Source organism: Mchenga conophoros, linkage group LG18 (assembly GCF_057382185.1).
Source record: "Mchenga conophoros isolate Kocher_MC1m ecotype Shallow Benthic linkage group LG18, M_conophoros_male_GT1.1, whole genome shotgun sequence".
In the NCBI taxonomy this organism is placed as follows: Eukaryota; Metazoa; Chordata; class Actinopteri; order Cichliformes; family Cichlidae; genus Mchenga; species Mchenga conophoros.
Window position 1 is genome coordinate 13519590 of NC_140543.1, and position 23786 is coordinate 13543375.

The window sequence follows — 23786 nt, forward strand, 5'->3', positions numbered from 1 at the left end:
TCTCATTATAGTGCAAAGCTTTAAAGTACATATTCAACACTGAACCAACTTCAGGTGTTATATCTGCCGCATTTCTAATGAAATTACAAAAGAACAGGCCTCGCCTGGCCATGAAACACATGTAAATGAGGAATTATGTATAAATCGCAGTAATTCCCTAACAATAAATCTTTTTTTTTTTTTTATAACACAAAAATTATGTCTTAGGTCAACAAATTATGACCTAAACGGGAGCTTCTCTTGTGTACTACATCTGCCATACCAAGTGTGTTTAGTAATGTTTGTGTTCTCAGGAAAACCAATCACGCATGTGAAAACCCAGGAACCTGACCTCCCTCCCAAACCTGCTGACCTGACACAGAGAATTAGACATCTAATGGTTCAACGCGATCATGAACAGAAAGAGTTCACATCTGGAGAAAAAGCAGATGTTATCCAGCCTCGAAAAGACACTCCCTCCCCAGCCAGCACGCCCCAGATAGCCAGTAAGACGTTTAACGGGAGCTCTGACGACCTGGACATCCCTTACATTGACGAGGATGAAGATTTAAACGGAGAATAACACCATAAATTGTTATAATTTGAAAAATTCCCAAATGTGTATTAATGGAAACAAAAAAGTGTGTGCTTTGTTTTGTAGACGTTTCGATTTGTCCATGCTGGTATGGAAATGAACTGCTTTGAAAATGTATATGTATTTAATGGGAGATGATGCTGACTGTTCTTTCGGGGGAGGTTTTATTATTATTATTATTATTATTATTATGGCAGATCTGGATTAGTACTTCTCTTTGTATCAGTATACTGCGTGTAATTTTTTTAACCTATTTCAGAATTGTACAGCTCTGATTTTAATAAAAGGCAGATATTTTTGACGTGTTCTTTGTGACGAGCTCCGTCAAGAAATATAGAACGTGATAAAGAGCACTCAAGTACACAAGAGTGTCTTTTACTAATTAACTCTGAGCTCAATCACTGTGTTACTAATGAATGCCTTGTGTGTTGTTGGGGAATAAATAGCTTGTGCTTGTACCAGAAAACTTCTGACCTTGTACATAAAGTGATTCTGTCTCCTAAAGACTTCAGTGCTGCATTTTGTGTTCTCATCCTGCTCACAAAGACATCCCTTTAGTTGTATTTCTAGTTATATTGATTTAATTCTACACTACTGTGACTGATTAAGTTTACCTGACTGACTTTATTTGCTATTGCAAAGCTGTGCAACTTCACCAAGTCAGCATCTGTTTATAATTTCGTTTTCTTTTTTATTTTAGGACATCATACAAGTTTTGCCAATATCACCGACTGAAATAAACCAAATGTTATCAAGGCTCAGCGTGCTGCCACATCCTCTAGTCACTAATGTACTTATTTTCTGTCATGTGTTAAAGGTTAATAGGAAAAATTTATTTTGATTATTTTATTACTCAAGTCGAGAATAAAAAATAAAAAAATGAAGCTGGAAATCGGGTCAAATCATAACAAGCTGAATTTAAATGTAATGCTGTTAACATTCAAACTCATATTTGCGGCAAATTTAATAAGTGAGTATTTAATTGGAATAAGTGTTAGAGTATTTTTTATTTATTCCAATAGCTGGGAAATTACAGTGTTACAGCAGTCAACAGTGAAACACAACTCAGTAAAACAAACACAACATCGGAGAATGAAGTAAAGGTATGAAATGACACTAGAATAGAAAGAAGTGAAGCCCTGACCACATCAAAATTGAAATGTCAGACAATTGGAGCTTAAATCTAAAATGTATGCAGATATTGTCATATGAGGTGGTTTTGAAAAACTGTTTGTGACACTGGGAAAAAAAATCACATCACGTGAAAATATCAAGTTATCTCAAAATCTTTACTTAAAAACTTTACATTTCTAGTTATTTACTGGGAGGCTTGAGTTGGTAAGTTCAAATTGTGAGATTCTTATGTTATGCCTGTTGGAGAGATACAGTTCTAAATTTCAATGTTCTTGTATAACAGCCATAAAGTTTTTACTGTTTAATTCTAAATGAGATTTCAGTCACAAAAATGTGAGTTCAATAATGATATTAATTGAATTTCATCTTCATTGATTACGCTCTTCAGAGGGCCAAACTTGGAGGTACATGGTTTGTTTTGCTTTATTTGTGGCTCACTGTGAATGTTACATCTGCACACATCCTGTGGTGGTTTTGCGTTTCCATTACCCAGAAGTCTAAAACTTTCATTTGTTTTAATTTCTTTTTTCTTTTTCTGCTACACAAGCAAAAAGAGGCACCAGCCCCTATTTGCTTTACATAGTAAATTTTATGTTTATATATAACTAGACCGTTTTTGCTGATATTTTAAATCATAATTTTCGTATAACTATTTCACATTTCTTATTTGTTTTTATCAATTGGTGTTTACATATTTTCTCTCCCACTGTATTGATTTTTTAATGCCATGCAAACTTTTATTTTAAGGCTACATGTAACCAAACTTTCACCTACATCTATACTACACACACGCACAATCGCTAACTTAGTATGCATACTACACAATCTTAATCCTAGGTTTAATAAAATAGCCATCTTTAGAGTATGATGTTCATTAAATATTTTGAGTTTGAATACGTATTTCCTCCAAAGGAATTTTCTTCACTGGGTTCGAAGAAGTAGTCAGACACGGTTTACGTTTCTTCGTAAACACAGTCACTCTCCAAATAAAGCATTTCCTCTTTGTTACCCGCGATGTGATGCTCACAAATCACCGTGTGAGGATCGATAGCGTTGACATCATCTGAGCCAATCCAACGCCCTGTTCTGCTTCGCCCTTGTATTAGACAGCCAATCGCTGGACGTCATTGCGCCAGAAGGGGTGGGTTGACATCTAGTACAGGAAGCCAGGCTGAGGTGAGGTGGGGAGGAGAGATCACAAAATAGCTAGCTCGCTGCTAGCTGCCTCCTGGAGCCGATTTGCCCGAAGTGCGATGAGCCCAGGAGGCGAAATTAGTGGGTTTTTTTGGTTTTGATTGGCGCAACGATGACCCTCTGACCCCAAGAATGGACATAAGTTAATGATGACGGGGGAGAAGAAGAAGAAGAAGCGGCTGAACCGCAGCATTCTTCTTGCAAAGAAAATTATAATAAAAGATGGAGGAAGGGTGAGTTAAATATTTATTTATCTCCCGTAAGTTAGCCTGCCATTGAGTTAAACGGGCTCTCGGCCGCCTGTGCTGGTGTGTTTATTTCGTGAAAATACGCGAGGTAATGCAGCTTTTGTTGCGGCTGTCGGTGGTAGCGGGCAACGTTGACCGTTAACGGAGGCTGGGTGTTGGGAGGGCTAACACTGCTAGCTGTGGGCTAGCATTTCCAGTATTAGCGGCCTGCGTTAGCTGCTTGTTAACACGTCAGCTCAGGTAACGGTAGGTCGTTGATACCGTTGTTAGCTCTGTTTCTTTTATTGATAAAGCAGACATTCAGTTACCTTTACTTTTAGCTTTTTCACTCTACATTAATGCTAATAGGAACTCACGTTTCTTTAAATTATGTGGCACTAAAAGTACCAGCTGGGACTAGCTCAACGTTAGCTTACAAGCATATGTGTTTAATTGGGCTTATTTTTTATTTGCCCTTACTAGCTGAATAGTTACATCTGGGTAGTTTTAAGGTGCTGTATGCGGTACAAAGCTAATGTGCAGTTACTTGGTTAATCTTATAAGTAGGTGAGGGCAGCATATTTAAACATGGGGTTTGTCATGTTGGTTAAAAACAAGCAGAACACAACATCGGACAACTAAAAACATTGGTATTAGCTTCCGGATTTAGAGCCAATCCCGATCTGATGTAAGGTAGGATAAGTGTACGTTAGCTGTCCAGAGTTTGGTGAGTCAGGCCCTATTGCCATATTTTTCTCCTGTCTCTGGTTTATTGACACCTGTAAAGCTGTAATGTTGTGACATTTTTTTATTTTGGATATTTGTATAAAGTTGCCTTGACTAAAGGGCAACTCCCATACAAGGGATTATATAGGTGATTCATTTAAATTTGTTTTGACTGTTGACTGTAGATGGTGGTGATTCTCCTAAATTAGGCTGCTGGCAGTGTGAGTATGGTGGAGCTGTTATAAACTCAGTGAGGCATCTGTACCGGTTACGTAATCAGTGGGACAGTAATGCCAAACATACTGAAAATCCATATGAAGACTAACAATTGTGATCATAATGAGGAGAACCACTTCAGATGATCACCTTACTTGATGGGGCTCTTTTCCACTCAGGCTCCATGTTTGTAATCAGTCTTTACTGTGGCTGTGACTGGTTCTGACCACTCAGCTATTAAGATTTCATTTATGAACATTGAGCAGGAGTGAATGATAGCATTAGACTCCCTAGTCAATGGCAGTGCATTAAGCTCTGAATGCGAGGCAGGGTGTCATTTAAATGGAGAAGTTGCTGCATCCATTCAGTGACACAGTTAGATGTTGTTCTTCATTTTCTCGGAGAAGCAGGCATCCCAGGGATACAGTTGTGATGGAGCAAAAAGGGTGGGAGCTTATTTGATTTACGCCCCTGTCAGGCCTGCAGGCTAGTGTGGTATGCTGGGAAATTACAAACCGCACAAGAGTCTTTCGGTTTAGGCTGGCGTATTTTATAGTTTCTACAATTATCACACAAAGTCATTTCCTGCCATAATTTGTTCTCAGTGTCCATGTACACGGCATCATGCGACATCTTCACCTTTGCAAAGATTAAATTGAGCTGGAATATAGTGACTTCCTCCCCACGATGTGGTTTTTATAAAAGGCAAAGGGGATTTCTATTTGCGTGTTACTCATTACAGATCTAGGCCTTTATTTTAAGAGTGACCCAGTAAGCTAAAATACTAACTGTTGTACTATGTCATCTGTTAAATCAAACTGTATAATTTAAATTTTTATGAATTTAGTAAATTATGATTGAGTAAACTTGGGTTTTCCCCTGGTTTACAATGGAATTTTGGGTGGTTAACATGATTGGTTTGAATATTGCTAAGAGTTGCCTTAATTGTTCATTTCTTGTTATTTCTGTCTGTTTGATAATGAAAAATCAATTTTAAGCTTCAGGAAATGAAACTCCACTTCAAAGAAAACGATTCTGGAGATTTTTACTTTGCGAGAATGTCAAAACCCATTTAGTAGGCTCCAGACAAACCTCGCATCTCTTGGTAAAAACGAATCCTCTTGATTTACATTCTGGTCATTGTCTTGGACTTAGTGCAATTCATAATGAGGGCAAAGCAGTATAGATGTGTCTTAATGTTGTAAGTATGTAATGCATTAATGTAACCACTGTGCTTCTTTTGCTCATGTCAGCTTGTGCAATTTAGATTTGAACGCTGCATCATTTACTGCAACTTCCTGTTGTAAAGTGCATTCAGAGAAGTGTGTTGGTAACAAAATATTGCTCATAACTTGGCTATTGCTAGTGAAAACAAATGCTAGTTTAAGTAGAAGCAATCTGAGGTTATCTGTAAGGTCATTTACTTATCTGCAGGCTAAAATACAAAAGAAACATTTCTTACTCAGTAAGTGTCCTTTAGTCTATTTTATTTATAGTTTTCACATAATTTATGTGCATGTTAATCTCCTAATCATTGTCAGGTTGAGTAAATGTAGTCATTTTATGCAGAAAAAGCATATGAAATACAATTATTTAGCAGTGTATCTGTCAAGTCAAAAAGAAAAAATCCCGTAATTTGGACACTTATTCAAATACAGGGTATGAAGTGAATTTCACTCTTGTACCCATCTGTGGGTTGTTCCACAGAATCAGGCGATGTGGAGTCTGTATCATTTAGCAGATTCCAGCTCTAGGTTTGATTTGTTAATGTCTTCCCACAAACAGGCACTTAAATGCATGTTACGGTCTCTGTTGCTTGTCATCTAACCGCCTTTCTACCTGTATGTCTGTGTTTGTCTCCATTCAGCCTCAGGGAATTGGGGAACCCAGTGTTTACCATGCCGTGGTGGTCATCTTCCTGGAGTTTTTTGCATGGGGTCTACTCACTGCCCCGATGCTCACGGTAAGCCTAGAGTGTACGCATGCACATACACACTCTGTTATGTATACTGACATAACTGTTTATAGTCTAACACACCCACCTTTCCTCCTTTAAAACCCCAGCCAGCGAGTGGCATTTCTCAGACCATTGGTGTCTATGAATAATTGAATCTCCAATCGATTGAGCAAGACCAGGGTGGCGTGGTTTTGGTTTTTGTGAATGTGCATTGGCAGATGTTTTGCCAGCAGCTAACGAACTGAAAAATATGAAAAGGCCACCAAAGTGTTGTATTGTCTGAGCACTAGTTCTTTGTCTAAAAGGCTTATCAGGGGGTCGCTGGTTGGTGCCGTCAGCCCGGAAAACCACACCATACAATCACCTCGCTGCACCACACAGCAGCGTGGGGTGGTTCCAAGTATTTGACTCACAGTTTGAACAGCGTCATGTAGAGGAACTTCTCTCTAAAATGTCTCAATCAAGAAGTATTTTGCACAATTTCATATTTTTTTTAAATAAATAAAGGGCTAAGATGACTGAGACCAATGAAGTACTTTAGTTTATACCAGCAGGGATTGTGTGTTCATCAAGCCTGTAGACTCCTGGTGAAACAAAGGACTGCAACAACACCACGCCAACGGGGGATTGTATGTTAATAGTTTTCATTCTTCTCACCCTGCCTTTTCACATTTCAGCCAAACTCGGCATTTACTGAATTCTTTCCTTTCTAGTTTCTCCTTGGGTTTTTTTTTGTGCACATTCCTTTTCCTTCTCGTGTAAATGTCTGTGAGGAGAAACTGGTGTCTCAACAAATAATGAGTAAACATCTGTGAGCCACATGATGTAAAGCAGACAGGCTTACGCAACACATGCTTCACAGCAGTCTCCTGTTTAAGGAGCTTGTTGTATGTGTAACTGTTTAGCATTAATTACTGGTTGGATGGGTGGGGTGGATTGGGAGGGCTGTTGCCTTCACAATCCCTGGACAGAGGCAGGATTTGCATTTTAGACTAATCAGAGGACGCCTGAAGATGAGAGCCACTGCTTCACTGCTCCCAGTGAGTGCACTGCTTCATTAGTATCCAGCAGCAACAGTCTTCACAGAGCATTCAGAGTGTGTGTGTTGGGTAACTGACTCCCAGAGGAAAACAGGGGATTCTTAGCTTTGCCATCAGCTTTCCCTCAGTACCCCCAAACAATAATCAGATCCTGTTGTTGTCCCAGTTGTGCTCATCGTGTCCTAAACTGCTTGTTCCTGCGCCAGTGTCAATGAACCATATCTGCCGTGGACTTTAAACCTGTGAACTTCATCTATCTGAACGCCTGTTTCCGTTCTGCACCCACTAATAATGAGCTGCTTGACTATGGCAAAAATCAGAATTGCATTTAATTTGGTTAATACTGAGATCATGTTTATTTAACAGGGTTACTCTTGGACTTGCAGAAAAAAAATAGTGGATTTTTCCTGCCATCAAAAGACACACTAGGTACAGTCCTTAACAAATTTGTTAGATCACCTGTCGTAAATTAAATGCCAGAGAGAAATAAGTCAGAAACTTGTTTAAAACTGAAAATGACTAAATTAACTGAACTGAAGTCGTGTCTTTACACTCAGATTTGAGCTAGAAAACCAGATTTCTCTGAGAATTTAGAAATGAATCAAACAGATTTCAGGAATGCAAGTCAATGACTGTAATTTGCCATTTCTCTTTTTGTTGTTGTTGTTTAAAAAATTCATGGATAACAAGAATTATTATATTCGACCATTACACTGGGTGGAGTCTACTAATTTTGTTAAGCCCTTTAAGTCCCTACAAAAGAATTTCTTAATCTCAAGAGTGAGACAGAGACTGACAGTTCCCACTTTTTTTCAGCTTTATTTGCAGATTCTTGATTTTTAGCAAATTGGTAAACATTTACTCTTAACAGAGCAGAGTGAAACAAATATGCTATAAAACAGAAATAATCATTTTGTTGATCAGTCTCTAACCACTCCACTCTGGAGATGATAACACCGAGGACAAAGGTTATTTATAGTTAACTAAAATTAAACCAAACAAGTAGTTGATGTCATTTTAGTTAGCTGGAATATAAATGAACACTAGACTTTAAAAAATGTAAAAACTAAGAAAATATTGTGTTTAGGTTAACCAAAATAAATTAAAAGTTTAGTTTAGATTCAACTGACAAATTCTTTTTAATATATCAGCACCTTCAACCTGAGATGCCTTTGAATTTATTGAGATGGCAGTGTTTTATGACATTCGGCCATTTGGTTTGTAGTATACTGTTATTATAACAAACAGTGATTGTGAAACCAACAAAAACTGATGTGAAACTAAACATTTCAGACCAATAAAAACTAAACTGAAGGAGTCTAACCCATCGTGGTTACTAAAAGTGAAACTTGAAACACACATTTGAAATAAATTTGAAACAAAAACTAAAGAAAAACACAAAACTGTAGTCAGCATAGCGCTGAGCAACCCTGGAAGCTTTATTAGTTTAGTAAACTTTGCAGGTCATTTGACTGCTCAAACAAATGAGGCTGTGAGTTTATCTTCCCAACATAAGCAGAACAAAAGCAACTTCATCGTGTTTCCTTCCCGAATAAAATGTGGGCACTCCAACATGTTCGGGTCAGTTGTTGTGGAAAGGAAAACTCAGATTTACTAGGGACCACCGGGAGCATGTTGTCTGGAGCCTTTATGATCTTTGCGCATTTGCAGTTCGATTGTGTTTAGTGCTCACAGGTGGATGGGAAGACAAGTTTGTCTATTGTGTGATTCAACGTGAGCATTGAATCATGTTGTAATAAGCCATTAAAAAATAAAAAAGGAGGGGGAAAAGCCAGGTGCCAAATTCTTTAGTCTTTTTTTTTCCCCCTCCTTTTTTGTGCAAGTTTTAACCTTTTTCAGTGACAGTGAAGTCTCTGGGATCTTTTTTCTGTTTGTTTTAAACATGCAAAGCAGCTACATTGTTCATCCAATCAACCAAGTGTGCCCTTATCCAAGCATTTTCCAAGGGCGACTGCCCAGATGGTTCTTTCATTCTGCCCGGGTTAACCTTTCAAACAAGATTGCACTGTTGACAGGAAAGGACGTCGTAGTGCAGACGTTCTTGCGGTGGCTGGGTTTTTGTTTGGTTTTCCTCCCCCTATCAGCAGCTCTTGACCTTTTGTGGAGGATTTTTTCCAGCACAATAACAAAACATGAAATTAGGACCTTTCAAAATGATCCCTTTTCTAAATGGACATTTACAGCATTCATAGTAAAAATAAATAAAATATTTCAAATGGCCCTTCTTGAAGATCTGCATCAAAACTTTTTATTGAATGAAATGGCAAGCAGAAAAAATAATGTTACAGAATTATATGTGACAGCAATTTGTAAAACTACATCTGCTGTAACCAGTGTAGCAGGGAGACAACGGTTTGTGGTATCATGGAAAAATACGTTTTGTTTTTTTGTTTGTTTTAAATCTGTGCCTTGGTTGGTTGTTGGGGTTTTGTTTTTAAATATCCATCTGTGTGTTAATGAGTAATCTTATTAAATAATAAAATTTGCAGTGTTCCCCCTAAATAATTGTGATCATGTTTCTTGCCATAATTCTGCAGGCTTAATTCAGTGTTAATAAAGTGGTTTAATTTACTTTTATGTGTGTTTGCTCTGCAGGTATTACACCAGACATTCCCCCAGCACACATTCCTGATGAATGGGCTCATTCATGGTGTGAAGGTAAGAGACAGCACAACAAGACAATACAATAACTGGTCCGATTCATGTGTCTCACTATAAGACAGCTGGTTCTTGTCCTTCCTTCTGATTGGTTGTGTGATGTTCAAAGCTGTTGGAAAATGCTCAGACGTCTATGACTGTGTTACATCAGAATTATTGCACCAGAGTTTTTTGTTTTGAAATAAATAAATAAGGAGATGGGAGAAACACCCTTTAACCATCTTATCAGTGTTGAAGTTGCATAGGACTCATAAATAACTACATATAACAAATGTTATAGATATCTGGTTATGTTTCTTGTTATTGAAAGAAAAAGTACTAGTGGATTTATTGGATTTCTAAATCTGCAAATATAGAAGGCACTTGAGGAATGATAACAATCGCACAGTTAATGCCACTAATCAGATAAAGAGTATCCTCAATCTTTAAGCGTGCTTTGGTTTTTGTGTGTGTTTGCTGATAAGTTTCCCCTTCATATGTCATTGCTTAGCCAAAGGTGAAGAATTTTTGTTTTTGCTCATGTGTACATTACGCAAGTTTAGTGAGATTTGTGCAGTAACCATTTTACAAAGACCTTGTAGTTCACAATGATTTTACAACCATTACAAGGGTCATCTGTCCTTCACATTATATCTCACAAAATTAAATTGAGTGTAATCAATTAGGGTTCTTTTTTTTTCTTTTTTTAAAGCAGGCTATAATCTCACTTTAATTTCATCACTGTCAATATATCTCAAGGCTTCTGCAGCAGCCGTGCGAAACAAAGTGATATATGAATGGAAATAAAAACCAAAGCCAATTTAAAAGTACCAAAAGAGGAAAAACAAACAGGGTTTTTAAATGACCCCATTAAAATCTTTCATTATTGTTACTGCACCAAGTGGCCAGTTCCCATAAAAACCCAATCAGTGTCCATCATCATGTTTGCCATCAGTGTATTTCCATGTTGAAATATGACTGCAAGCTGTCCAGTAACTGTAGCAGGTTCCCAAGCTGGACTAAGAATAAATGAAGCTCCTTCAAAGGTGATGTAGCGTAAGATAATCTACAGATTGGTTAAGGACATGCTTGTAATCATTTCAAGTTTTTGGTTACTAGGATTTAAGAATTGTGGCCCAATAATTTTTCCTTGCAAAACTGCAAAGCTTGTTAAATTCAATCCTAAGCAAGGTTCCTCTATGACAGGTCACAGCATTTTAAAGATGGTCTCGGTTCTCAGCGTGTGTTGGCCTGTAAGTCTTTATTTATTCTAGATTTAGCATGCCAGCCAGCTAGCTATAAGCGCTCTGTTATTATTTTGTTTGCTCTGGTTTAAAGTTTCCATTAGGAGTAAGTAGGGACTGAGGATGACTCACAGACAGCTGGAAAAAGTTTTATATAATTTTATTTTCAGTCACAGCAGCATGTTAATAGCAAAACTTTGAACATACAGTACTTTGCTGTTCAGTATTTACAATACCCCAAGAGATAACAGAAAGAGAAGGAAAACAAACCAAAGAAATCCTTACAAAACTAAAAACAAACAACAACAAACACAAAAATAAAATGTATAAGGGACATTCAGTGTACAGTTAAATATGATAGTGATATAGAGATATGGTATCCGGTCATGATAAGGTGGTCATTTTAAATGTTTCCATGTACATTAGAAATGGCTGCCATGCCTTAAGAAATTTGGTGGTTGAACCTGCCAGTGTACATCTCATCTTTTCCAAGTGCAAAAACCTCATGAGCTCTGCAAGCCACTGTTCATGTGTGGGAGGAGCTTCCTGCTTCCATCTTAAAAGTATAACGCGCCTTGCAATGAGTGAAGCAAAGGCAATAGAATTCGAATAGTATTTTGGCAGAGTGATGTTTTGAGGTATCACCCCAAAGATAGCCGTTAGAACAGAAGGATCATATTTAACGTTATATATCTCTGAAAAGGTGTTAAATATAGACACCCAATAGTTATGAAGATTGGGGCATGTCCAAAAGGTATGAAGGAGTGAACCTGTTTCTGCTTTACATCTGTTACACAGGGGGTCAGCTCCTGGATAGAACTTGGCTAACTTTTCCTTGGAGGTATGTAATCAGTGTAGGACCTTGAATTGGAGGAGCCCATGCCTGGCACATATCGAAGAAGATTGTACCGCATGGAGAAAAGATTGCCAGAGTTCATCTGTTATATTCATCCCAAGGTCTTTCTCCCACTGTACTTTAAGGATGGAGAAAGAAGGAGATTGAAGACCTAACAATATAGCATCGATTTCTTTAATCGCCCCTCTCTTATCACTGTTTATCTTAATAATAATCCAAAGAAGTCTTCAAGTAATTCCGGAAATGAAGAAAAATAGACTCTTTACAAAGTGGCGAATTTGTAAATAGCGGAAAAAATGTTGCTGGGGAACATTAAAGTGCTTCAGGAGCTGCTTCACTGCTTCAACTCAACAAAGCTGATAGGCACGTTTTGACACAATTGGATGACTCAATTTGGAGCCAAGCTGGAGTCTCTGTAGTAAAATTTCTCATCCAGTACAGCATATTTTGAATATTTGCTGCCAAATATGGAAAAAGTTTTTTCAGTCATCGAGACTTATTTTACAGTTTTGAAACTCTGAGTTCTTGTTTACAGTGTGTGCATGTTCTTGAAAGTGAAGGTTACCCATTAGTAACATTACTGACACATCCAGCAGTATCTTATTCCTCTGTTCCCCTCTATCTTTTCAGGGCCTGTTATCATTTCTGAGTGCTCCACTAATTGGAGCGTTGTCAGACGTATGGGGACGCAAGTCCTTCCTGCTGCTAACAGTCTTCTTCACTTGCGCGCCCATTCCGCTGATGAAGATCAGTCCATGGTGAGTGCAGTATACCGACGGCTCAGTGCTGAAGCTTTGAAACGCCAGCATGTCACTGATCAACATTAACCAAAACAATCTGTAGTTTTAGCCGTTGTGTATGCTCACAGGTGAAGCTTTTGTCTTTTATTCAGGTGGTACTTTGCAGTCATCTCGATGTCCGGTGTCTTTGCCGTCACCTTCTCTGTGATCTTTGCCTATGTGGCAGACATCACACAAGAGCATGAGAGGAGCACTGCTTATGGTTTGGTAAGGAGGCACATTTCAAAAGCTTTTCAAAGGTGTCAGTTAAGAATCTGTCAATTATTTCATCCCTCTTTCCCTCTTTCCTTCAGGTATCAGCTACCTTTGCAGCAAGCCTGGTTACCAGCCCAGCCATTGGAGCCTACCTGTCTGAGGCTTACAGTGACACCTTAGTTGTGATCCTGGCCACAGTCATCGCTCTGCTCGACATCTGCTTCATCCTGATGGCTGTACCAGAGTCGCTGCCGGAGAAGATGAGGCCAGCATCATGGGGAGCGCCCATCTCCTGGGAACAGGCAGACCCCTTCGCTGTGAGTAACACAGTAATCTTTACTGATAAATTTCAGTGTACAGGCTGGGCCAACACAACAGCAGTGTGATTTATCATCTGTTAGTCTCTGGCTTAAAGAAAAACACAAAACATTGTGTGAACACTTACTTCACGCATAATTGAATGTTTCTAATTTTAGCCAAGAGCCTTAAACTGAAAGAACACTTAACACTGTGATTCACAACCAGTGATAAATTAATTGAAATAAGTGAGAAATAATGAGAAAAGTAACTACCCTTTACGTTCAAAGCACAACACAAAAAGTACAGTTTTTTTTTAAATGAGTCATTAATAATAATCTTTAAAAATCCAAATTATGCATTTAATCATTTAGCTGCTGGTTGCGCACTTCTCAGATCTTGGTGCTGCTGACAAGAAAACAAATGATTTACCTAAAGTTGTTAAACTATTTAAAGCATAACTTCACAGTGTAGTTATGAAAGCTTAAATCCACTGTTGTGTGGCGATATGTATTCCTTGAGACTTTCGAAGTCTGGATTATTGGAATCGTGTCTCTTCCAAACGTAATCTTTTCAGTAGCAAATTTACTCTGTAAGTACTTTGCTGAGCTGCTGTGAACACATAACACTGGGAGGAATTTGTAGTAAACAAGAGCAGTCTGAGGTTTCATACCAAGGCTGATAATTCCAGCATTGACAACATGCATGAGCTGCATCCCTGGATCCAAGAGGATTATCTGGATCTCGATTAGCTTGTGATATTTTCTTGAACATCTAGGTGATGTCTCCCAGTTTTACTTTTCTCAGTTCAATATGTATTTGTGAAAATACAATGTGGATGTCCAATTTTGAGCTTTTTCATAATGCTAAAAAGACACTCTGACTTTAGTCAGTACAGTCCAATAACCGCGCCAGAGGGAGTGTTCGCCCAGGGCGCCAAACAGGCTAGGACCGCCAATGTCTGTTAGCATTTTAATGCAAATCTGTCCAATTATTCCTAGAACCTCATTCCCACCAGCAAAAACTTGCAAAGTGTCAAACTGAATGCAAACTTTGTTTTTGCTCTAAGGCACTGCGCTGTGGCGTTTTTCCTCCCATCTCTTGAGTTTTCCAGTGAAAACATGTTCAGATGAAATATTTCGATGTCCATTAAGAACAGAAGGAATACATTTCCTCTGTTTAACAGAACAATCTGTTTAAATGTGCAGATTATGGACTTCTCTCATTTTCACACAGCGTCTTCAAAAAGTCCTTTTATTACAGAGTCGTTATCATTGTTGCTGATGGTTTGCAGATTAAGATAAAGTTATGTTAGCGTATATATGTAGCACATGTGAAAGTAAAGCTTTAATTTGAACACTTCACCCTTATCGCCCTCACAGCCTTTGCAGCTTATGGCTTAATAAATAAGTATATTTGATTAAGCGAGCATGTCAGAAACCACTCCTGTTTTGAATTCTTGCTCATGTTAACTCTTCTTGTTGCTCTCTTGGTCAGTCTCTGCGTAAAGTGGGCCAGGACTCTACGGTGCTCCTCATCTGTATCACAGTGTTCCTCTCCTACCTCCCTGAGGCCGGCCAGTACTCCAGCTTCTTCCTCTATCTCAGACAGGTGAACGCCAAACTTTCTTCCTCACACATTTCCAGAAAGACCACAAATGCCTGAAATATACACCAAAGCAAAATTTAGACACATCACAACCACTTGGTGGGACTGAGCTGCTAAATAAAAATGGCATTACTGGAGCATAAAGGAGATGCTATAAAAGTGTAAAATATAGTATACTGGAGGGGGGTGTTTTGTTTGTTTGTTTTTTATTGAGGACAATAAAATTTATTATTTTACATTTTGGGTAATTAAAGGCTGAAAAGCTCAGGGACATGAGAAACCTGCTGACCACACACTTTCACTTCCACTGCTCCAAGACTGGCCGAACAGGTTTGCTGAGCCGCACGTTTCTTTAAAACTAGAGCAGATTCATTAGGTTTCTCCACAAAATGCTATCACAGGAAAATCATTGCTTTACACCCTAGCAGAAATAAGTGGACGGCTTCATTCATTATGCTGCAGGAGCATACGGGAGCAGCTGTGGGATTGTTTCTGTTTAACTGAAAGTTTCGAGTGGGGGTTTGTTTAGTTTGTGTAAACGGTGTCAGGTGAACCAGTTAGGCAGGTCCTTCACACGCAGGCTCATTTTGTGGGGGGAAGAAGCGACGCTGTCGTTTTGGGGCACCAGGGCTAACACACCCCTTGTCCCCTCTCTGCTGTCTGCATTGATGGAAATAAAAGGGAGCACTCCTGGTGTACTTAGCATAAATACACCAGGAATGTAAAGAACGCATTTTCTCTGAGGAAAAAGTAGTGTTACTGAAGACTCCAACCAAACCCTGTTCTTCCAATGTGCACACAATTGAAGGTTTTATGGTAAGATCTGTGCTCTATTGTTCATGTCCTAACCTGCGATAGCTCAACGCTCTCTCTCACCCTCAGGTCATAGGCTTCTCCTCAGAGACAGTGGCTGCCTTCATCGCTGTTTTGGGAATCCTCTCAATATTAGCTCAGGTACTGCTGTTTATTTACATTTACATCTGATATCAATCATTCTACTTTACTTCCATTAAGCATGACGGTGTTTTGTTTTTTGGTTGTTTTTTTTTTTTTTTACTGGCTGATTTATTTTCTCAGTCAAAATGCTGTCTTTGTAAACTTTATAGACTGGCTTTTGGATCATGTTGCCCCACTTTGATTGGTCTATTTTGATCGGATTTCTTTTTCTCTCATTTATGCTTTTATTTTAATGCAGCACTGTCTTACTATTCTTACTATCTCTTATAGTCTCTATTTTGTTGATTTGTGTTCCCGAACACAAGTTTTCCAGCATTATTTTCATGTTCCTGAACACAATCCGTCTGCGGTCTCATTTTGCTGTCGATGTCCACCAAATTATTCTTTTCCACACAAAAAAATACCTCATTTGGGGGTTGGAGGCATTTGTTGTGGCAATGATGATTTTACTCCTGAGACCCAAGTTGAAATCATAGATGGGTTAGGCATTAAAAGCCATTTGGTTAGAGTTGTTAAAACATCATTTTTGGGGTCTCTGACACTTTTTTTTTTTTTTAGTTTGTTGGTTGACATGGTGACTCTGTGGACCCACATTGTCTGTACAATTTGCTCCCTACATTACTTTTAAAGCCGTGCCGTCAAGAAAAACATGGGGGAGTGTTATGTAAAAGAAGACGAAAACAAAATTTCTCTCATTTGAATTCATGCATAATTATTTCAGCTGCGTTTCAGGACTTGGATGAGAAGCTGTTTAAGTTTAATGTGGGTTTTGATTGTTGTTGATCAGTGCCTGGTATAATTTGGGTCTTTATGTTTTGTGTTCCCTTAGACGGTTGTGTTGGGGATCCTGATGCGCTCTATAGGAAATAAGAACACAATCCTGCTTGGCCTCGGCTTTCAGATCCTCCAGCTGGCCTGGTATGGCTTTGGATCTCAGCCCTGGTTAGTATTTCCTAATGCAAACACTCACATTTCTTCATTTATTCGCATCAGCAGAACTTGAGGTCACCAAGATCCTACTGGTTGAAAATTGGAACGTGTAGTTGTATTTCATATTTGTTTTCACTTCCTCCATGTGTAATGTGTGTGTTCATGGAGCCCGGGTTGAGAGTGTAGCATGGTTTCTCTGGTGACTGCGGTTAAATGTTGTAACACCATCCAGCCGCTGTAATGCTGATTGTGTGCAGAACAGCAGGGCTACAAATGCGACGGAGGAGAGTTAAAGAAATGAAGCCAACGCCTGAGTGCAAAAGCACTGCGGCTCCTCTAGTGGCCATGCTAGCTACAATGCTAGCTACAAACGCCAGTTGGTTCCCGTAGACTCCAGTGCTAAAATGTCCAACTTCATAGTGTTAAAAGCATACTTATAGCCCCTTTGTAATGAATCCATGTGGGTTGAATTTCTTTATACCTCGTAAACACGGTTGCCTCAGTTGGGCGTGGTCTTTTTTGGCAGGTGTCCTAACACAGACAGTTGGACTATAAAACAGCCACAATCTGAAAACATGCAAATACCTGGCGTACCCCTTCAACACAAAATGAAATACAATAACTGTTGTGCCTATGATTTCAAAGAATTGGGGAAGGAAGTTTATCTTGACAAATCATTTCCTGCCCCTTTTGTGACAGTGGTTCTAATCCTTCAGGATTAAAAAAAAAAAAAAAAAAACAAGTAAGTATTAAATGTCTGAGAAAACTTAAAACATTTATTTGTCTTTATTTAACTTTAAAATAATAAGAAATCATCAGAAACACTTAATTTACTCATCAATCAGCACAATTACATTTACTATCGTTAAAACCAGCATCTGCATATCAGGACTGTTTCTCCATTAACACTAAAAGCTTTTCTTATTTTTGCAGATAAATTAGAAAAAACAACAACTTTGTACTACAGCTAGTTATCTATTGGCACTCCTATTTCACTACCCTGAGAGACCACTAGAGGGAAGCAGAGGCTTACCTAATGCTACTATTGTAACTTAAACATAAGATGTAATATTTTTTTATGTGACTCTTTGAACACATAAATGATTGATTGTGAGACGTTAAAACAAAAGTGTAGATATTTAACCCTATCAAACTTGCACTTGACTCTCAGTCAAACAATTAATCGATTTATTTTAAGTCAGATGAATGAAAAATAATATTTCAAGCTTTTCTTGCTTTAAACCTGCTGATATGAAGAACTCGATAAACGACCACCCCGACACATTGATCACGCTCTGTTTCATTTCTCTTCAAGTGTGGTCATAGCAGCTTCAGTTTCTCATGTTGTTTTGGCCTGAAGGAGAAGACGGGCGACTATAATATCTATTGATTCTGAAAGAAAACATTCAGCATGTCTCTCTGCTGCTCCTCTGAGCTTTGGTCAATACTCTTTAAATCGGGTTAAATAAAGGTTAGACTGGCTGTGTCATATATTAAGGGGAGAATCCTCATGTTGCTCACAGAAGGGTAAAAAAATCTGCCTTTAAAATCAGAATAGAAATCACATTCTGATGAAATGCACGTTGACACACTGTTGAAGTTTAGATTTTCAAATAAAACAGGAAGTGCAGCTTCATCTAAAACTAGCTTTGTCATCAGAAAAGTGCATATTTCACAATTTATTCCTTAAAGTATTAGGCAAGTAAAATCTTTGTGTTGTGTTTGGTGACTGTAGGATGATGTGGGCAGCTGGAGCCGTTGCTGCCATGTCCAGCATTACGTTCCCCGCCATCAGCGCCATTGTGTCCCGTAATGCGGACCCTGACCAGCAAGGTGAGAGTGTCATCGGAACAGAGGTCAAAGATGCACAAAAACATGCCTGTTGCCAAATGTTGGCCAACTGTGGTCTTTCCTGAAGTCTGCATGTTCTCCCCGTGTCTGTGTGGGTTCTCTGTGGGCACTCAGCGTCCTCCCACAGTACAAACACATCTATTTTAGGTTAATTGGTGATTCTTTATTGGTCGTAGATGTGAATATGAGCACATATGATCGAAGGTTACAGGAAAAGACCAGTTTTAGATCTCTGTGGGAATCCTGTTCTGACCACTTGCACTTAAGTTAATGTGTGTACTGTCAAAAGTGGTGACCTTTCAACTCGCTTCTCATTTTTGAGAAGGTGTGGGGATCAAGGCAAGTGTTGAGCAAAGCAACGTATTATTATGGCCTGAAACTGCTGCCTCAGCCCACCAGAGTCCGGGTTGTTTCCACAGGATGTTCTGCCACATGGCGATACAGTAGAGCTCACCCTGTGACTGTTGTGGGGGGGGGGGAAAAAAAAACAAAAAAACAATCATGACCCTGATCTTCTTCCTCACCTGAGGTCCTGGACACTGTAAACTGCTCAGATGCAGCTGGAGGCCCAGTTTATCACCATCACTATCATCATATTTATTGATCCTCCAGTACAATCCCAGGAGGAGATACAAATCCTGTTGGAGTTGTATCAGGAAGGGCATCCGGTGTGGAAAGTCGGCCAAATCAAACTTGCAGCCCTCTGTGGCAACCCCTTGTGAATAAGGGAGCAGCTGTGTACTTGTGTTATTAGAGGGGTAGCTATGCTCCACATAGTGGCTCGTCTACAGTATATAGGTCGGTGGTTGATATTTTTCAAGGGCCAGGAGAGAACATATCATTGTAATAAATGATCAACATAATTCCCTTCATCTGTCAGTGGTTTTAATGCATTAGCTAACCCGTTCAGAACCAGAAACTTGTGTCCATTTAAATGTTATTGATTGAATGTTGTGTGTTTCGCGTTCCAATTTTTTTGTGGGGGGATCTACTGAAGGTTTTTCCATATGCGTCTTGTTCAGGTGTTGTTCAGGGCATGATCACTGGAATTCGAGGCCTCTGTAACGGTTTGGGTCCTGCTCTTTACGGCTTCATCTTCTACTTATTCCACGTGGAGCTGACCGACACGGACGGCTCTGAGAAAGGTGCCAAACCGAACATGGCCAACCCCACTGATGAGGTGAGCTTGAATCAGAGATAACATTAAAGCCATCTGCAAGGATGTGTATACAGAATTTCCTTATTCATGTGCTCCATAATGACCAAAGTGTTGTCTTCTCCTTCTTAGAGTGCCATCATCCCAGGTCCTCCCTTCCTCTTTGGTGCATGCTCAGTGCTGCTGTCTCTGCTGGTGGCGCTGTTCATCCCGGAGCACACGGGTCCCGGTATGAGGCCTGGCTCCTACAAGAAGCACAGCAACGGGGCACAGAGTCACTCCCACAGCCCGCAAGGCAGCGGGGCAGAGGGCAAGGAGCCGCTGCTGGAGGACAGCAGCGTATAACCTCAGCTCAGGGGGGGCAGACTCCCTCGCTCCACCTCAAAATGCCCTGCACACATGGACAGATACACATAATTTATCACAAGGACACACACACACCTCAGGCACACGTCACACTCGAGTGCCGCAAAGAGATGTTTGTCTGTTTTGCTGTCCACAGCACAAAGTTGGGCGCTCCTTCCTTAGCAGCCCTTTTCTTTCTAATAGCTGGGTTATTGTGAGGACTTTCTAAAGACCCTGTGTGAAGAAAGTGTGTCGAGCATTATCAGGGCTGCAGTGGAAGACCGTGTGTGTGTGTGTGTGTGTGTGTGTGTGTGTGTGTGTGTGTGTGTGTGTGAGACTGAGCTGGACTCCAATCTTTGGTTTGTCTGAAGTTGTAACAGTGGAGCACACAACAGCTTGTCCCCCCTCCTGGCGCGAAACAGAACTGAAGTGACTTGGGTTTAAAGTGCAAGTGGGGATATATCTCTGATACGTTACTAAATACCTGTGTGACTCTTGATTATTCCTCTTTAGTTAGCCAAGTGGCACCTTCGTTTGTCTGAGAAGAGCGTAACGAACGCCCTTTCACAAGCTAACTTCTGTTCTGATGCTTGTCTTTATGACTACAGCTCTGTTTAGGCATCCAAGAAGGAAACATAGTTCTTCTTCTAGTTGTTCTTCTGTGGGAGCGCAGCAGCTGTTAAACCTGTGAAAGGAGCCTGCAAACCAGTATTGGAGAGGCGCTGCCTAATTGCAGTCAGGGTTTGCAACCAGTTCAGATACAAAAAGCTTTGTTAGGACCAGGTTTTGTTCAAATATCAAATTTCTTACAGAGAGATGACTAGAAGAGACCACTTTATTAGCTCAAAATGGTTTTTCAATGTTTACTTGCCATTCTCTAGATTAGTAGTACAGTTTGGGTTGTATATTTTTCTCTGTTCAAACTGAAGGCTAGTTGTGCTTCAAGTTTTTATTCAAGAAACAAATGTTGCCTTGAAGTCACTTAAGATATATATGGAGACATTACGTAACCTGTATGAAGACCGAGGTCTGAGAAGGCTCTGTAATCTTGTGCTATTGCTCCCATCGGAGCCGTTACACACTTTTTATTCCTTTGTATTCATGCCCTTCCTGTTACTTTGATTCCTGACGTTTATCACCATCAAGTTGAGGCTTACAGAGACACGGTTTTATTTTTAAAAAGCCTCTGGACCATTTGGAGCTGGAGCATTGCTATCAGGATGTCGGTGTCGGCACTGACTGTTTGAATTGATATCATTAGGTTCAGCAGAATATCAGCCATGCTGCTGCAGTAGTAAATACAAAGGGTAATCAGTGTGGCGTAAAGTGGTGGATAAGAATCATAACTGTGTCATATAGTCCCTGACGTTTAACCTGACATGTGTACACTCAGAGGCAGGCCACGCTTCTCCAAATGCCTGACATGAAGCACCTCACAGACGTGTCTGGCAACTTATGTAGAAGCTCTGCAGATGCCAGCCTGCGCCACCTAAGAGGCAGAAACGAATAGCAGTAGTGGATTAGATGGCTGAAAATGTTGATGTCATCCTCAAACAGTGAGGCAAAGTAAAATCTGGAGGTTGTGTCGATGTGGAGAGTATTGAGAAATCTGCAGTCATCCCAGATTTCATTAGTTTGAAAAAAGAGAAAAGAAGAAAAAAATCCACTTAAAAGTGTAAGCCCTGAATTTTTATTATCGTCAATGCCTGCAGATGTCTCTGGGTTGGTCTGTAGGTCTGAACCACTGCTGCCATGTTTTTGGTTTTGTTTTTTTATTTTTTATTTTCCCCTGTCAACAGGTGGCGCTGTCTGTACCTGGCATGCCTGTGAGGTGCTTGTGTGTTTTGTTTTTTTTTTTCTTTTTTCGGTCATTTGGATCAGCAATACTGCGTTCCCTTCGTTCACATAATACATCGCCACCTTTCCACATTGTAACTTTGATTTGTGAATGCCTCTCGTAGCTAACAACTGGTTTCATGCTGTTTAACATCTGTATGAACACGTATTTAGTGCCATATCTTCTTGATTTGCTTTTTTCTTTTGTACTGTGTGTGTGTGAATGTACACTTGTGTGATTTGAGTGTTATTGTTGTTCTTTTTATTTTCTCGTCTTCATTTCTTTGACTGAAGATTTAAGTTTTAATGCTTTTTTTTTTTTTTTTTTTTTTTTTTTTTTTTTTTTTAATAGCTTTTTAAAACTTCAGTCATTTTTTAGGATTAATTGTCAAAATTGGATGGGAAATTATCAAATGTCCATGTGTCCCCTTTGTTATGTTTGTTTTGGATTTTTTTTTTCCAGCCTCTGTCTTCATTTAATAACAAGCATTTCACCATGGTTTGTTAAGCTCATATTTTTTCCCAGATTTCTCTGAATGTTTCGAATGAAACTGAACATGTTGACCACACATACCCTCAATACCCTCAAGGGGTTTTTGTCATTTAAGAGGGGATGTTTTTTGTTTGTTTTTTTAAATCATGTAATTGGAAAAACAGAAAATCAGATCCTGCATAAATTGGTAAGATTCTGCACCAGCCCCCCACCACCACCCACGTGCACACCTACAGCCTCCAAGCAGACGACTGTAAATGTACAAAGATCACCTGTACCTAGAGAAAAATGTATATATTTATTCCTCAAGGAGATGGCCACCTCTTGGTCAATTTGGTTGTATGGTGCAATTATTATAATTACTATATATTTCTCCAGAATTACCTGCTAGCCACTCCTGTTTTTAGTACAATGTGGTTTGTGGCCTGAACCCCCCCTCTTTGTGTGCCTAAAATTAGCCAAGAAATGAGTATGGCAACCTAAGTAAGTAAAATGGTGGTTATTAATGTAAATATGGGAAACTAATGATAAACTATTTATTAAAGGTTTATTGTACAATGAAACGTTTCAGGTTGCCTCTGTTTTCTGGGTGGGTAACACAGGTGAAATCGTGTTAATGTGGCAGTGAGTGAGAGTCTGAGCAGCGATAATCACTCGGTCGTTTCGTTTAAGGCGATGATCCAATAGTTAACGGCTGCTAAATCCCAGTGAATCTCACTATAAACTGGTAGCATTCCTGTTGGGCTTTATTTGCTGTTATATTACTTCCCCCCCCTTTGTTTTGTAATGTAATGCTCTGAGTTTGCTGGCTGTTGGTTTAGTAAACCTGCCCTTTGAAGCTTAATGGTACCACTAATGCCTCCTCCACCTACATTGTGTATATAGTCGTGCATTGACCTGAGCTCATTTATGGGTGGTGGATTTGTAATTAAATCCACATGGAGGCGGTAGTTACATCTGGCAGAAACTTTAGAGTCTTCTCCCTGAGTAACAGTGAATGCAAAGCGGGATATGTAAAAAAAAAAACAAAAAAACCTAAAATGTGATATTAATCCAAAATAAAAGAATGTGATAAAGTGGCCAGAATAATTTATTTTTGTTATCAATGTAATGTAGGGGAATTTAATTTCTTACAATTAGCAGCTAATAACTTGCCCATCATTTTGTTGAATTACTGTGTGAATGATGAAGTTTTACTGGGTCAATGCTCAAATCTTAATGTGATTAATGAGTATTTGCATAATATAAAGCAATGTTTCCTGTTTGAAGCCTTACTTGTAATTACTGTTTTCTTTTGAAAAGCTCTTGTGGATAAAATTGTTCGAAAGGAGAATTATTAGATTCATTAATTCTTCCATAAAGCCAGCCTAACTACCCCAGCTTTCTTCTGATTGGCTCTAGATTTAAACAGTAGGTTTGAACAACAGGTGGTTAGAGTTGATGGAAGTACAGCCAGCGCTGCCTGCCGTATCTCACGATGTGTACTCCCGTT

At 39.3% G+C, this 23786-nt stretch overlaps 2 protein-coding genes across 4 annotated transcripts in view; both read left to right on the top strand.

The window, feature by feature from the left end:
* myo9b (myosin IXb) overlaps window positions 1–1458 on the top strand; it is a 31376-nt gene extending 29918 nt beyond the window's left edge. For 2 of the 3 annotated variants that reach the window (XM_085253856.1, XM_085253857.1), the window contains one exon: window positions 294–1458. In XM_085253856.1, the coding sequence (XP_085109982.1) occupies window positions 294–562 (269 nt within the window). In that variant the 3' untranslated portion in view covers window positions 563–1458. The remainder of the gene's footprint in view (window positions 1–293) is intronic. The other variant, XM_085253858.1, reaches the window with a different exon arrangement.
* A 1408-nt stretch (window positions 1459–2866) lies between these two features.
* On the top strand, window positions 2867–22857 carry slc71a1-2 (solute carrier family 71 member 1-2). Its single transcript, XM_085253782.1, has 12 exons — window positions 2867–3135; window positions 5939–6034; window positions 9685–9747; window positions 12457–12584; window positions 12719–12833; window positions 12920–13138; window positions 14616–14729; window positions 15609–15680; window positions 16513–16625; window positions 18349–18446; window positions 19487–19644; window positions 19753–22857. Exons 1-12 carry the CDS (start codon window positions 3049–3051, stop codon window positions 19963–19965), a joined length of 1476 nt encoding a protein of 491 aa, XP_085109908.1. The 5' UTR covers window positions 2867–3048; the 3' UTR covers window positions 19966–22857.
* The last annotated feature ends 929 nt before the right edge of the window (window positions 22858–23786 follow it).

Excerpts from the sequence above, each read along its gene's own strand:
- slc71a1-2 (XM_085253782.1), top strand. The coding sequence starts at position 3,049 with ATGATGACGGGGGAGAAGAAGAAGAAGAAGCGGCTGAACCGCAGCATT. Across the intron at positions 13,139-14,615 it reads AACAGGCAGACCCCTTCGCT|TCTCTGCGTAAAGTGGGCCA; the intron begins GTGAGTAACACA and ends TCTCTTGGTCAG. Across the intron at positions 16,626-18,348 it reads GGCTTTGGATCTCAGCCCTG|GATGATGTGGGCAGCTGGAG; the intron begins GTTAGTATTTCC and ends TGGTGACTGTAG.